This window comes from Polistes dominula, unplaced genomic scaffold, assembly GCF_049000335.1.
Source record: "Polistes dominula isolate Pdom_NZ unplaced genomic scaffold, Pdom_raw_medaka contig_373, whole genome shotgun sequence".
Taxonomy (NCBI): Eukaryota; Metazoa; Arthropoda; class Insecta; order Hymenoptera; family Vespidae; genus Polistes; species Polistes dominula.
Genome location: NW_028300899.1, coordinates 3,262,869 through 3,278,816, shown reverse-complemented (window position 1 = coordinate 3,278,816; position 15,948 = coordinate 3,262,869). Strand labels below are relative to the sequence as shown.

The 15,948-nt window shown below is 32.0% G+C and overlaps 1 protein-coding gene across 7 annotated transcripts in view; it reads right to left on the bottom strand.

The window, feature by feature from the left end:
• The window catches only part of KaiR1D (Kainate-type ionotropic glutamate receptor subunit 1D), a 235,490-nt gene that overhangs the window by 3,219 nt on the left and 216,323 nt on the right, over positions 1-15,948 (bottom strand). For 3 of the 7 annotated variants that reach the window (XM_015315551.2, XM_089179389.1, XM_089179390.1), the window contains 7 exons: positions 13,554-13,845; positions 13,115-13,253; positions 10,666-10,803; positions 8,066-8,264; positions 6,484-6,715; positions 5,164-5,279; positions 4,106-4,261 (listed from right to left, as the gene is read on the bottom strand). In XM_015315551.2, coding sequence (XP_015171037.1) covers positions 4,106-4,261; positions 5,164-5,279; positions 6,484-6,715; positions 8,066-8,264; positions 10,666-10,803; positions 13,115-13,253; positions 13,554-13,845 — 1,272 coding nt within the window. Of the gene's footprint in view, positions 1-329; positions 2,574-4,105; positions 4,262-5,163; positions 5,280-6,483; positions 6,716-8,065; positions 8,265-10,665; positions 10,804-12,608; positions 12,747-13,114; positions 13,254-13,553; positions 13,846-15,948 lie in introns of those variants that run through there. The other 4 variants (XM_089179391.1, XM_015315581.2, XM_015315571.2 and 1 more) reach the window with 4 other exon arrangements.

Sequence of the window (15,948 nt, the reverse complement as noted above, 5' to 3'; positions counted from 1 at the left end):
TACACATAATCAGCATCCTCCTGAAAAGATAGAGAAAAAAGATATTTTACGTATTTCTTTATTGGTTTATCTTTTTTTAAATTTATTTTCTTTTGCTTCTCAATGTAAACAAAAGAAAAGAAAAGAAATAAAAAAAAAAAGAATATTAAAGAATATTCGAGAAATGAGATATAAGAGAAAGATCGATGGGATGCACAGCGAGCGACACACAGCCCACAAAAGATAATATTTTTTTTTAATAGATGAATTTATAAATTGGCTCACCTCCTGCGAATCCGTGACGAAAGAGGGAGGCAAGAAACATTGCGACACAACTAACAATGTCATACTAAATTGTCAAACGGTTTATAGTTTCCTTCTTATTCCCATTCCACAATTATTACCACCACTACCACCGAACCACCACCATAATATAACCATCACCTTAATTCCTTACATTAAACTTAATCATGAACTTAATCATTATTATCATCGTCATCATCATTTATCGTTCTCGAACACTTAATAATCTACTTTTCTTTTGATCTATATAACCGACTTTATAGACTTTATAATTACAATAATTCGTATAATACAACGTGTTTATGAGATTCGAGACATGAATTAGTGTCTATTTTTTATAAATTAACGGATTTCCTCGGAATCCGTGAGCTTCTTCCTCTCTTACATCATCCCCTCATCCTCCTCCCCCTCTTCCTTTTCCTTACTCAATCAATGAAACATTCGTTCCTGCATCTTTCTTATTTTTCTTCTTTTTTTTTTTGTATGCATTATTTTAACGTTCAACCCCAACCCCCGAATACGAGAAGCGGACGGACTCCCACGAATTACAGCGATAAAGCCCGTAATATGACTACACGTTATTTACAATAAAACGCTTCTGTAATCTGACGCTATACATTCACTATCTAATTGGTATAAAATCGTGATTGTTTGTGTTTCTTTCAATGAGTCCTCGAAAATATAATGAAATTATATTAATTAAATATATCGAAACGCAAACGATAATGTATATTATTCTTTGCGCGAGAGATGATGACCTTCCATTTATTTTCCAATATTTTTATTTCTTTTCTTTATCCTTTTTATTTTCTTTTATTATCTATTTTTTTTTCTATTTTTAACTTTTCTTTTCCTTTTGTTTTCTCTATTCTTTGCCCTCATACTTTTTGGATAGTTTTTTGATTTAAAGAGGGAAACGTTACTTTTTTTAAATTTTTTTTTATCGATCGCATTCGCATACTTCTTAATCGATTCGACCATTGCGAGGTTTTCATTCAAAAAGTCTTTGACTCGTTTAAATATTACGTCGTATTTTCTAAATTTTATTTATGTTTGAATTTTTTGGAATATATTTCATCGTTTAGTTGTATATATTAATTGTTATTAATTGTTTCTGATGATATGAACGATGTGTTGTAAATGTATGCGTGAAGGTATCGGTGCGTTAATGTATATGAGCTAGACGCAAACGCGATTGACCTTTCCAATTTCGAGTTATCCGTTTCCAAGTGGGACCAACCGAGAGACTCGACTTCCTCAGCCTGTTTGCACAACGATGCGTCCCTCCACTCGATTAACCCTTTCGAGGTCAAGCTCGAGAGTACAACTATTTGCTTTTCCCTCGACAATGGGAAAAGGGCTCTCCCAGTCATACACACGCAAACACACAGTTGTTTGACCAGTGGGAAAACGATTTGTCGTTGGCTAGCCTCAAAAAGGTGTCAATTCTGTAGCCCACGTAACTGCAAAAGGTTTCGAGAAGAATATCGAGAAACGTTCTATTATATTTTCAATTCATTTCATTTTTGTCGACGATATTGTTTGTTTTTTTTTCGTTCATCGTTAATTAAACATTTTTTTGGTCTTTCTTTTCTTTTTTTTCTTTAAATATTATTATTATTTCTTTTTTTGTTTATCTCTCAAGAAGGAAAAGTTTACAGATTATTCTTCGAATGTTTATATCCCCTTTCGAAAGTTCGGCTACGCGATATTATAAACTTTCAAACTTTAAAACGGATTAAGTTTTGAAAGTGTTTCAAACGAAAACTTTCCTTTAGTATAAGATTATCGAAATGATATGAGAAAAAAATATTTCGGTGGTTAATCGTCGAGAGATATAGCAAGTTAAATCGAGACTTTCGAATTTTCTTTGTTTTTCTTTTCTTTTCACATTTCTATTCGATCGATCACTTTCGAACGGAGAGACGATCAATTCTTTTTTCTTTTTCATTTTTTTTTTTTTTTGGAAGGTCCGAATCATTTATTTAAAAGCATTGTAGGATTCCTTTCGAAAATTATGAATGATTAGAAAAATTGGAAAGGTCGAGGCTGCTTGCTTCTTCTCTCGATTATTTTTTTTTTCGTTTCTTCGATTGGTATGCCGTTTCTACACGATTCTCGGGTCACTCATGATGGAGTTCTTCCTTAGGGTCCATCGAACTCGGGTCGGATATACTTAGTTGTACCGGCTCGGGCTTAGGAATCTGTTTTTGAAGCGTGGCGAGTAGAATATCTCGCTAGTGCAGATCAGTAAAACCTTCGCAGATCGGTTTCCCCGATGATTTCTGCTTCTAAAACAGAACACCAAAATGCCCCTTGTAAGAAACAATTGTGTCATTTTCAATACTTCGCCGCTATTAAACTTGATTTTAATTTCAATCTAGAAAGAAGACTGAGAGAAAGGCAGGAAACAGGTCTCGGACCTAAGCTTATCTCGAATAAACACATTTCTTTTGTGTTTTCTTTTTAATTAAAATAAGTAAGATGATTTTTATTCTTAGAATCATTTGTATAAGTTAAATCGGTAACGCGACAAAACGTATGTATAGTAGTAGGAGGACGTTCATACTGTTTCCTTTCTAGTAGAAATAACATAGAAAAGCCGATTATAGTCCGAAGCTTTTGGAAGAGGACTGAAATTTCTCACAGATTCACTCTCGAAGAGGTGGTTTCTAGACACAAGACTGAAGGGAGAGGGCACAGCAATACTTCGCGTTTGTTGACTCATGGAATTGTTTGCACTTGAGGATGCACAGGGTCACCGATGCAAAGCTGCATATCCGTATTTGTGGACGGGCTCTCAAATAGTTGCCTGTTTGCTTACCACTCGAATCTACGCAAACAGTGACTGGCCCGGATCTATATCATAGACGTTGCGCCCGCCCGCCAGTCCACCTACTCATCCATGAGTTTTCATTCGAGTTCATGTATTTTCAAGTTAGCCCTTTTGTAACTACACCTTGTTAATTCTATTCTCACAAGCTACTGAACTACTATACTATGAAAACCCTTCTATTACGAATAATATGATATTGTGTGGTCTCTAAAGTTATGGCACAAACTTTTCAAACTCCAATTGAATTCTATTTAAATGTAATTCCTTTGATATATTATATTATATTGAAAATATGTTATTATATATTAACGAAAATTACATTGAAAACAATTATAATATAATTTAAAAAATTCTAAATTATCATTCTACATGAAGATAAATACATGCCTAAAGAAACCCTTTTAAAGAGACGATCTACGTTGTATACTATCAACGACAGATTGCTGTGCCATCCAGCGGTAGAATATCGAATTAAATAAGGAAGTCTAGTCTACTCCTAGTAATATGCAATATTCGGTACACATGTATAAAGGATAATCAACGTTTACATTAAACTTCATAAATTAAATGAAAACTATGAAACTATGATTATAGACAAGTTACTTAAACAAAATTGATTTATATTAGGTTAACAATTTCGTAGCCTTTCTCTCGAAAATTTCTAAACGCAGTCCACTTTTATCAATCGATCGAATATTCACGTTTCTCTCTCTTTCTCTTTCTCTGTCTCTCTCTCTCTCTCGTTCTCATTTTCTTTTTTATTAATCTTGAAGAAAATTATTTTTGACAGCCGGTTACAGATCAGACCCGAGTAGTCTTGTAGTTGTACCGGGACCATTAAAGAGAAACTCCACCATCGTGCGAATATCAACTGATGTATTCGCGTGGTATGTCGGGATAGATCGCGTCCGGATCTAGATGCGTGTTTGCAGAGTTGACTTCCGGCGCGATCGCGCCCTCCTCCACGTGCTATCTGACGACACTCACCCGTTCCTCGATAGCGACCTTCCTGCTCTTCCAGACAAACTCGCAGACTGCTATTACACAGGCAACGCCCATGCCACCCATCAGCACTACGAATACGCCACCAACATTTGCTAGACCCAACTCGTTCGCTGCTGAACTGCTCTTTGATGTATCGTCCTACATAAAAATTATCATCAACATCATTGTCATCATAACCATAGTCATATTTTATACATTTGTATTACGAATATTTGAATATTTTAATCGTGCTAAATTTTATAACGTTCTTCAATAATTATTAATCAATAATATCTTTTTTGATGTGCTTTTGAATAAAAAAAATCATCGTCATTCTCGAATATTTGAATATTTCATTCATGGTTTACTTTATAATCTAGGTTTAAAATAATTAATAATTGATACTTTTGAAATGTGTTAAAAATTAAAAAAAAATGGAAATTATTATCCTGATTCCAAATATTTGAATATATTTATCACACTGCGTTTTATATATACTATTTACTATTATTTAATCTTCAGAATTATGATATACTCAGAGTCAATAAAAATTAAAAGAAAATTAAATCGATAAATATTTTCTTACAAAGTTGGATAAATTATTTGGTATGTTGTACTACGTCAAAATGCACACAGATTAACTTAGAAAGAAAGATTTACAAAGACGAGAGAAATTTCCTTAAACCTGGAAACCGCGTGAAACAAGACGAAAAGGGTAAAGGCAAAAAGAGACGACTTCGTAAGTTATAAAGCAGTCTCTTTCTCTTTCTTCCAACGTCTTAAAGAAACTAAAGGATAAAGATGAGAAGAAAGTAAAGGAATACGATAGAGAGAGAGAAAGAGAAACAAGGATAAGTAATGTCGAAGGAACAAAAGTGACTAGATAAGGGAGCGGAAGTATCGCGAGTAAGAAGTTTGCTTATGTTCCTTATTGGCTGTATTAGTGTAGAAAATTGTTTTCCATGAAATAAGAGAGGAAGGAAGCAAATTTTCTTTCTCTCTCTTTCTCTCTCTCTCTGTATAACTATTTATATATACATATATACATGTATCTCTCTCACCCTGCAAGATCCACCCCCACGTTTCTCCTTCCACCACCGAGTCTTCAGTAAGTGCAGTTTCCCTTCTTCTTGAAGTTTCAATATGGCTCCGCTTATAGCAGTCCTGTACGGCGAATCTGAAGTTCCAAGGTCGTTCTAAGGAATTTACTCGTTCCAAATCCTCCAACCCTCAAACACACAACCTCCTCTTCTCCCCTTCCCCAATTCCTATCCTTCGAACAACCCTGAACTCTCTACTAGGATTCTCTTTCTCGGCTTGTCTTTTATCGCATAATACGAGGAGGAAAGTTTGTGAAAGTGTTTTTACGTTCGTTCGTTCGTTCGTTCGTTCGTTCGTTCGTTCGTTCGTTCATTCGTTCATTCGTTCGTTCATTCGTTCATTCGTTCGTTCGTTCGTTTGTTTGTTTTCTTCAAACAAGTCGTCTATCGTTAGTTTCTTGTGGTTTCATGAACGTTTCGCGAGTTACGCTTCGATAAGCATTCAACGTTAAAGATTGTTATCATTATATCGTTCGTTGTTACTACGTATTTTCAACGCTTAGATTAAGCGTCATAGAGAATGCCAGAGGAATAATTTCATCCTTCTAACGTTCCAGAGTAAAACCGACCTTCTATGTTAACTGTTACCTAACACGTTTATACCCTTAATCCAACTTCTGAATGTATTTTACGCCTACCGGGTTAAATATCATCGTTGTAGAATCTAAGTTCTAAGTGATATCTCACTCAGCTTGCACTGTATACTAATTTATTCTTAATATTATCTTTCATTTTTATTTATATTTTTGATCTATTTGTTTGAGATATTTTTTTAGAGGGGTGGAAAAATATTTGTCTTTTCAACCTTTTCAAAAAAAAAGCTCATATTTTTCAATAATATGTTAGAATTATATTGATTAAAAGTTACAACGAAAATTGGCAATATTTTACTAGAAACTATGTATTAACTAATTATTAACTAAATTCTATATTTTTCTATAATAAAAACAAAAAGAAAATAAATAAGATAAAATGATACGATAGAAAATATTTACATTATTATATGATTAATAATAAATAAAATAATAATTACAAAAATAAATAAAAAACTAATATTATTCGAAATATTGAAATAAAAGAATATGATAGAATATAAAATTAAATTGGAGCGATTTTTTTTTCTTTTTTTTTTTTTTTTTTAATAATAAAACTCAACTTTATCTATACTATATATCTCAGGTTCTATTTTGCATCTAAGGAAACGACTAGCACACCTGTTTGCTCGTAGGTTCGTTAAAATGTATGCGAGCTATTTCCCGGAGCTAGTAACTTAACACTTACTTGGTGGCATGGCTATGCCATATCCTTTCGAGTCCAAGAGACCGCCGACTTGAGTTAGGTCGCAGTTCCTCTCGATTACGTATTCAATGGAAGTGGATTCCATTAGGAATGCGTAGCTTCCCTTTCCCTTGATCACTCGATCTACGCCCTCGACGTTACTCGATGTAAATACCGTCGGCTTCGCTGATTCCATGAAGGACCACATGCGCTGATACGTCGAGAAATTGGAATCCTATCGGTGGAATTTCATGATTTAGCACCGTATATACATTTAGATCTTCATTAATGTTACCGTTAACTGTTTCTAATAGATTTGTTGTTTTATCTTTATACCTATACTTTCGATCGTGTGAAACATTATTTTTGAAAATTTTCTTTCTTCAAATATTACCAAAATCATTGTGCACAGTTTTTATTCCTATTTATAGTGAAGATAAATATTATATATATATATATATATATATAAATACAAATTATTTAAAAAAATTTTATTCTATTACATTGTCTAGAAAGATTAATTTAGTTAAGAACTGTTTTCAAATAATCCTACAATTTAGGTTTCTATAAATAATAATAAATGTGAACATTTAAAATTGTTCCACAGTTTTATCTTAAGTTAGATACAGATATATTGTACATGTATAAAATAATTTGTTTTTTTTTTCTGAGAAACAGATTTTATAGTATCTTATCGTTTACTAAGATCAATTTAATAAACATTTTTCAAGTTGTTATAAAGTTTCTTTTAACAAAAAATATTATATAAATTTTTAATTGGATACTTTAAAACTGGAAGAAGAAGAAAAAAAAAGGTAATAAGAAATGTTTGCACTTTTGAATGAATTTTTTGTTTCTTTTTTTCCTCTAAAAGAAAACAAAAGAACGATCATTTTTTACTCCTCACTTTTCTTCATTAATTAATCAACTACTTTGTAACGATTAATTAAAACTAAACTAACGTAAATTATTATCTTAAATTATATTTCAAAGAAGACTTCTCTTTTTGTACTTCCATCTTGTCAAAGTATTCGCCCTAATTGAAAATTATCCAAGAACACCTTTCCCCCTTCCCTTTCTTCGTTTTATCTTTCCCTACTCTTGTCTCTTGTTACACTCTCTAATCCTACGATTTTCTAATTCAATCTTTTCCTTCTCTTTTTCTTTTTTTTTCTTTCTATTTTAACTACCCCTCTCGATTCAATAAAAGGAAGAATTCATTTCGTAGCGTATTTCCGATCGTTCTTTTCTTTCTCTCTTGTTCCTTTTTCTTTTTCTCTTTCTCTTTCTCTCACTTTCAAGCGTTTAATCATCCATCGATAACGATTTCCATGGAATTTCAATCGAGCCTTTTCTCGTTCGAGACATTGCCAATTAATCGGACTACGCTCGAATGCGTCGACATTCGTCGTTTGGTTAACGAGAAACGTTAAAAGAAACGAAAAAGGAAAATGTCAAAAGAAATGAGCACTTTGCATTGAAAAGGATTAATGAAAAAATTCTTCGAAATTTTTGTAATTTCTTTTTTCTTCTTCTTTTTTGTTAATTATAATATTTTTTCTTTTTTTTTTTTTCGATAACTTACCCGGAAAAAAGCAGCTGTGCTACCGCCCTTCAATGCGCCATATTTGATTTTTGTTTGTTTCGCCAAATCTTCGGCACTTTCGATTGGCGAATCCATTCTTTCGACGGTAAGAAACGCGGCCAAGTTAGCGGTGTAGGATGATATCATGATAAGTGTGAAGAACCACCACATACCGGCTACCATACGTGTCGATACGGCCCTGGGAATCAAAATTTCAACGGAGTATCGAGAAACTTTACGACTTAAGAGGAAGTTTGCTTGCTGATTTTACGTAACATTGGGCTAGTGTTTTATAGGCGAAAATATACAATACAATAAATATAAAAAGTAAGGAAATAATGGAAAAAAATACCTAATAATAATAATAATAATTATAACAATAATAATAATAATAATGATAAAACGTTCGTACGTGTCTTCCCTGTGGAAAACAAAAAAGGATTTATATGCTAAAAAAGTTTGTGTATCGATAATAATGCTGTATCAAGCCCATAAAATTTCCTACAGGTTCTTTCTTTTTCTTTATGAAAACTATCTCATATTTCTGTACCGATGTTCTCATTCTTTCATATTTTTTTCTTCTTTGATTTACTCTTTTTTTTGTATTATTTTTATTTTTATTTTTTTTTTTTTTATAGTTATTTTTCCGAGAACATTGGCACGAATTTCGTGTATGAATATTCAAATTTAAAATAAAATTCTTTCTCTCTTTCTTTCTCTCTCTTTTTCTTTTCTACTTTTTTTCAATTTTTCTATCTGTATATAAATATATACAGATAGATCTAACAAAAAAGTCATACTCTTATCGATGCATACGTTATTACATATCAGGTGACACGTTTCATGCATAAATAATTCTCCATCTACGAATTTTACGGGTTAAACCAAACGATAAAAAATTTCTCTCTCGCTCCCTCACTTTCTTTTTTCTTTTTACGTCATACTTTTAATACAATTTTATTTTTTTCTAATTTCTCTCATTCACCATGCTTTTTTCTACGAGCGTGCATTATTTTGGAAAATATACGGTATAGTTTCTACAAAATTTGTTTTTTTTTTTCTTTTTGTCGAAACCAAATGAAGAAGGTCTTTAATGAATTTAAGGTACCAAGGTCATAGTGCGTGTTGATATAAAAAATGAGGCGCAAACGAACTACGATGATCTCATTAGTAGTTTTTTTTTTTACAACATCATTTTTTCTTATCTTCAATTTCAATAAAATGCGAATATGATGTGGACATGTGACTATTGGATAGTATTGAAAAATCTTTCGATTCTACGAACGTGCCTATCATCATCATCATCATCATCATCCCTTTCTAATATTGATGAATAAAATAATTTTTATTTTCTTTTGTTGTTTTTAAAATGACCTCCATACCTGGGTACCTTTAACTCTTTCTCGCTTGCATGCACATGCCGAATCTCTGTCGGTGTTCTCTCATTGGTCCCCTCGTCTCTCGATTTTGGTTTCTGGACGGACAACAGGATGATCATAAACAGGATTTATAATTCTCTCTCTCTCTCTCTCTTTCTCTCTTTCTTTTTTTTTTATCAAATAAACACAGGTACACATAGACTCACACACGCACATATATTCATTCTTGAGAATTGAGTTACCGGAAGGACACGATTCACTTTGCATGAAAATCAAATTTGTATTTTCCTATATAAATATTTCTTTTTTTTCCTCACTCTCGTTAAATTTTCACGTTAAAATCCTTCCACTTTTTTCTATCTCCACCCACTCCCTCTCTCTCTCTCTCTCTCTCTCTCTTATCTTTTATTTTTTTTTATTTTTCGCAAAGCACGAAGAGTAAAATGTAAAAAGTACGTCTATTATATAAGCGAGGGTCTAGCAGTTCCGACAAGAAGGTACACACTTAGGAATACTGAATAATTTCAAACGTGAAGAAAAAAAGAAAGTAGAAGAAGAAGAAGAAGTGTTGGTCTACTTTTTTTCTTCCTGTACATACTACTCTCGAGAATTCGGTCTACCGATTTATTTTTCTAGTAGGTAGATAGACAAAAAAAAAAAGATAACAAATCTAACTAAAGAAAATTTATCCTTTTCCATTTATTTGTTAAAACGAAATATTAGAATTGATTGATGTTTAGGATTGATTGAGATAGGATTGACGGATAGAAAACAGCGATTGATTGAGAAACAGCGGTTGTTGAAGCGTTTGCAATAAAAGAAAAACGAAAAAAAAACAAACAATGAAAACAAAATTTCAATGCACTCTGTTAATAACAAATTCAACGTTGTATATGTGTTTGCAGCAAGCCTACGATATAGCATATACTATTTCGCGTATTTGTTATAAATAAAATCAAATAAATCTAGATACATAATCTAAAAATATGTTAGGAATTGTTAATACGATGTTCTAAAGAGTTATAGTTAATAATATGGTTAGGAAATGTCGTTGAGAAGAAAATATTAATAAGTCAGCATATTTCTTTTCTCTTCTCTTTCTCATTCGACGAATTATAATAATTTTTTGTATGAAAATAAATGGAAAAAAAAATAAAATAAAATAAATAACCATCCAACCCTCCCTCATAAATCTTCTTGCGTGCTTCTTCGTTGACTTACTTCGGCGCTATATCAGAGCCTTGCTGCATGAGCGAGCCTATGGTGAACCAAAGCGAGTTCATCAGGGTGAACTCATTCTCGAGGACCTCGGACTGCCCGTTGCACGGATGGGGATTCTCCCACTCGTAAGGGCTGAACCTGCAGACACGTGAAAGGAAAATGGGACGGGATTAGATCAATGGAACCTTTCTTCTTCTAATCATTCGCAAGTTTTTCTTTTTTTCTCTCTTTTTATTTATTCGCCTATTCTCTCTCTTTCTCTCTCTCTCTCTCTCTCACTTTCATTCTTCATCTTTCTCTCTTTCAATTTTTTTGAAGTGAAAACTTCTTTAGAATGGAGGTGATTTGAAAAAAGCGAATGAAAATTCATGTAACGATAACGAAACGATGAAACGGCTACGGTACTAAAAAGAGAAAAAGAGACAATTATATAGGATTGAGCCTGCGAGAGAATGAGACAGAATATAGCTATACAGTTATTTCTATTCTCGGTCTCCTATTTGTGCGTTGCTTCCTAGGCTCAACTCTTGGCTACTAAGCCTTGTATGTGTCCCATGATAAAGATATCTCAAATTCACAGAAAGACTGTCACATATACCAGATTTTTATAAAAATAATATATTATATTTAATTAGTTTATCACAAAGTATCTTTCCGTTGACAAACATTCTACTCGGCATTCCATTTTGATTACTAGAATTTGGAAAGTGGTAGTTTTTGTTGCCTACCCTCACCCCAAGATCATACTGGTGTCCTTTGGTATATATGGTAACAATTTTAAAATAAATAAACCCTACAATTAGCTTATTTCTAATACTGTGCATTCGTCTCATTCTCTGGAAGCTTGAATTTTTGAAAGTTTCACTTCTTCCATGTGTGATCTGCACACATGATATAATGTTTTAATTATTTGTTCTTTTGTTTCAACGGAAAAATATCAAATATTTTAATTTTATTTTTGATTATATAAATATTGCTGATTTAAATTTGTGTTCTCAATATTGCGTCATGCGTGTGCGTGTTCGTTAAGTTAATATCATTGTTCTTTTTTTTCGTTTTCTTATTCGATTTGAATTTTTTTAAGATAAAAACTTCGAATGAAAGAAAAAAAAAAGAAAGAAACGCATGGTTTCTCACGAGTAATTGATTTCATCACGTACGTACGAGATGACAAAGATATGAATTTGAACGAAGTTTAGGAAAAAGTTCGAATAGAAAAGGAACAACTTTTAACACACGAGCGCGCACACACGGAAAACGCACTCATGTAGGTGGATAAACTTTTTTAAATCTGATCAAGTTCCATCCGATTCTCGTGCCAGTGCGGCAAACTCTTGAAAACTTTTTCGGGTTGAAATGAGAAACAAAAAGAAAATACAAAGAATATAGTAAGGTTTAAGACAAAATTTTTGTCTATTACGTAAGAAAGTATACAAATAAAGAATAAAGAGAGAGAAAGAGAGAGAGAGAGAGAGAGAGAGAGAAAGAGATAGAGATATATAAATTTGATTCCAAGTCCTCTGAAATTGAATAAAAATGTAATGAAGAATTTGTAAATGAAACGTTTTTTGTTTTCTTTTTTCTTTTTGGATAAAAGGAGACGAGAGACTGATTGTTCTCAACGATTTGTCGATCCTCCTTAACACGCATGCAAAATTTCGTTCTCAATAAATCAACGATAAAAATCAAATGTTTAATTTAATTTTTTACGTAATGATCCTTACGTTTCGAATAAAAAAGAAACAGAATAGATGAATGAGAAAATAAAATCATAGATAAATAGAATCAGAAGAATCTACTAAAGCAATTGATTATTACGAAAATTATAAGATATGTACACACATACAGAGACACATACACTCGTACGCTCACAGATATACACACAGAGACAAACAGACAGACGGATAGACAGACTGACAGACACCTGTGATGGGAGAGCTTACTTTGGCAGAATATCGCAACCCTGCCGCATTAACGATCCAATGGTGAACCAGAGGCAGTTGAGTAGTTTGAACCGATTCTCCAGATGATCCGGGTTTTTGTTGCACGGATGAGGATTGTACCACTCGTACGGTGTAAATCTAAATGCATCAATCATCAACGAAGATGATGCTAACAGTTTCGACCATTTAAACTCGTCATTGACCAAAAGAGGAAGACCATTTCGTGTTAAAAACTCCTTCAAACGTGAGTTTCTAAGCTCTTGTATATACAAACTCTTATGATTCCAATTAAAGTCCAATTAAAGTCCAATTAAAGTCATGTTAATTGGTGTCTCGTTAAAAAGACTCTTATGTATACGACGTGTATATATACTTCTCTCTTTCTCTCTCTCTCTCTCTTCCTTTCCCTTTCTATTTCTCTTTTACCCTTTCTTTCTTTCACTCTCACATTCTCTCTTAATTAATTATTGATACGCGTTATTTTATAATAGAAAATTTCTACTTGCCTAGCAAGGATGAACAGCAAAACGGATACCCCCAGGTAAGCTGTTGCCATGTAGATCCAAACGTCGAGACTTAATGGACTTAGAAAGGAGAAGAGATTTGGTGGCTGTTTTATCGGCTTTCGATACAATATGCTTATACCTGAAAATTTACAATAATATATACGAGTTTATAAGGAATACGTGTGTATGAATAAAATGATTTTTGATGGTGTGTGTTTATAAAGGAATATTTAATCAGTTTATCAATATAATATGTAATAGATATTTTGTTAAATATAAATAATAATTTTCCAATTACCGACCACGTAAATGTGGGTTAAATAATTGATAAAATCATTGAAAAAAAATGTATTGCAAATTTTGAAAAAAGAAACTTTTTAGTTAATTTTCTAAAATACTTAGAATAATAGGAATTAAAGCGATGATAAATCAAACTAACCTAAATTCATGAAAGGCATAGTAAAATCTACTGCCTGTTCACGATCGTAAGTGATGGTTAAATCAGCGATCGCGAGGTCGGCCTTTTGATCTAGAAGCTCCTTCATCATCCCATCCCATTCCTTGGTCTGCTTATTGTACGAACCGTAACGGCCATCCGGCACTAGTCTGAAGGTATAATTGAAGCCGAGGATTCGCGATATCTCGTAAATCAAGTCGACGCTGTATCCCTCGAATTGCGCATTTCCGCTAAGCTTCTCACTCGAATCCTTCCGCATACAGTACGGAGCACTCTGTAGTTTAAATGATCATATATTATCACAATTATTTCTATTCTTTTAACATAAATGGAAAAGATTTTTTTTTTCATAACAAATTATTTCATTTCAAAGACAATCTTTTTTTAATTTTAAAATATATAGGTATTTTGTTGAGGCAAACAAAACATACATATGGTGTTCATAATTATGAAAGTGGTCTAAGTCAAAATTAAAAAAAGAAAAAAGAATTTATCAGTTATTTCGCAACACACATTATTTTAAACTAATTTTAAACTCTTACATGCAATGCATTTATTTAATGTTTAGTGGAAATTGCCAAAAAATCTCGAATGGTAATCTATTACAACACCGCGTGTACTTAAAACGGTATACATAGCAGGGAAAGTGTTAAATAATTTCCGTTAATTAATGTGTACAAGTTACTTTTATAATTTATCTAACGCAGAAAGAAAAGATGATTAAATTATTTAGTTCTCTATTTTCTATATTATTTTAATACTACTATGAAACTTTAGTTTATTCAATTAGATATTCTAATATTTTTTTATTAATATCATTTAAAATAATGACTATTAATTCATAAATAAATATCTTTATAAGTAACGAGTATTTTATACTATCGATTTATTACTTACTAAAATTTATTTATTAGTACATTCAATGAATAAATGTATATTCTATCTCGAGTCATAAATAATACATTTATTATAATTCAATGGCATATATATTATGAATCAATCCGACATAATGCAATAGACAATAACAATACGATCATTTCAATTTAATAGAAAATATGGAATATAATTGATATTTTATTTCAAAAAATAAATAAAATATACGAATCTTTTTAAACAAAAATTAAACATCTCTTATCGATATTGAACCTAAAATGTAAATCATGAGAATTGTTAGATTTTACGAACAAAAACGACCAAAAAGAAATTTACTAACGAACGATATAATAAGATCAAGAATATCTGAGCAACTTTGAAGCAAAATGAGAGAGAAAGAGAAAAAGAGAGAGAGAGAGAGAGAGAGGCTATGCTCCTTATCTTGGAAATTGTTCCTCGTACGTCGAAGATACGAATATGCGAGAGTGAAAGGGGTGGAGATGGGAAGAGCTTAACTTTCATGGAAAACGGAGACGTAAAATCGTATGGGGAAAAAATTTGATATAGGGTTCTCACCGTGATTTTATCGATATGAGGGGAACGAAACGACCACATTGGATATTTTGTCTCTCTCCATTACATTTCTTTTTTGTTTATGTGGAAAATTTACATATAAACATATAACAAGCTGGTCCATACAAAGTATTATCAAATATTTATAAATTTAAATATTTATGCTAATCTCTAAGTATACGACTTTCTTTTTTATTTTGATATATCCAATAATAACTTTAATTAAAGGCTATAAAAATAATCCAATTTTATATTATTACTTGTTATCGTATATAAATGATGTATTTAGATATTTGTTTTTTTTTTCAACATAAAATTCGGAGATAAAAAAGAAAAAGAAGATACAAATAAAACGAAAATTTGACTTGAACGTATTATGAATGAGGAAATAGTTCGTAACACATTATTATATGGACCCACCCTTGCACGAGTTTCAATATATATAGCGAGTGTTTCATAAAATATTCAAGGAATTCGTTTCGTAGTTTTACTCGGTTACTGTTGCGTGCTTTGAAAGACGAAACGTTGGAATGTAGTTAAACCGAGTCATCGTATGGTTTATGTGCTCGCTAACGCGACCATGTTATTCGTCTTCGAGAGAGAAAAACATACAACGTAACATCTGTATGTCTATTACGCTAGACAAAGAGAAAAATAAAAAGGAAAAGGGGAAAGAAAGAAAAAAGCTTTGCAACCGACACAACAACGGGGGAAGACTTCTAAACTTTATTACGTTCGCAAGAAAATCGCATTCCAGTTTTTATCTCTTCTAGTAAGTTCGATCGAGTTCTTAATTAACTTAAACAAATTCCAACGATAAATAAAAAAGAAAAAACCAAACAAATAACAAAGTGTCAGATAGTTCCGATTACAAAAATTATTAAACTGTCGAAATGTTTCCAATTTTTTTCATATTTTTCGTTACTTCTTT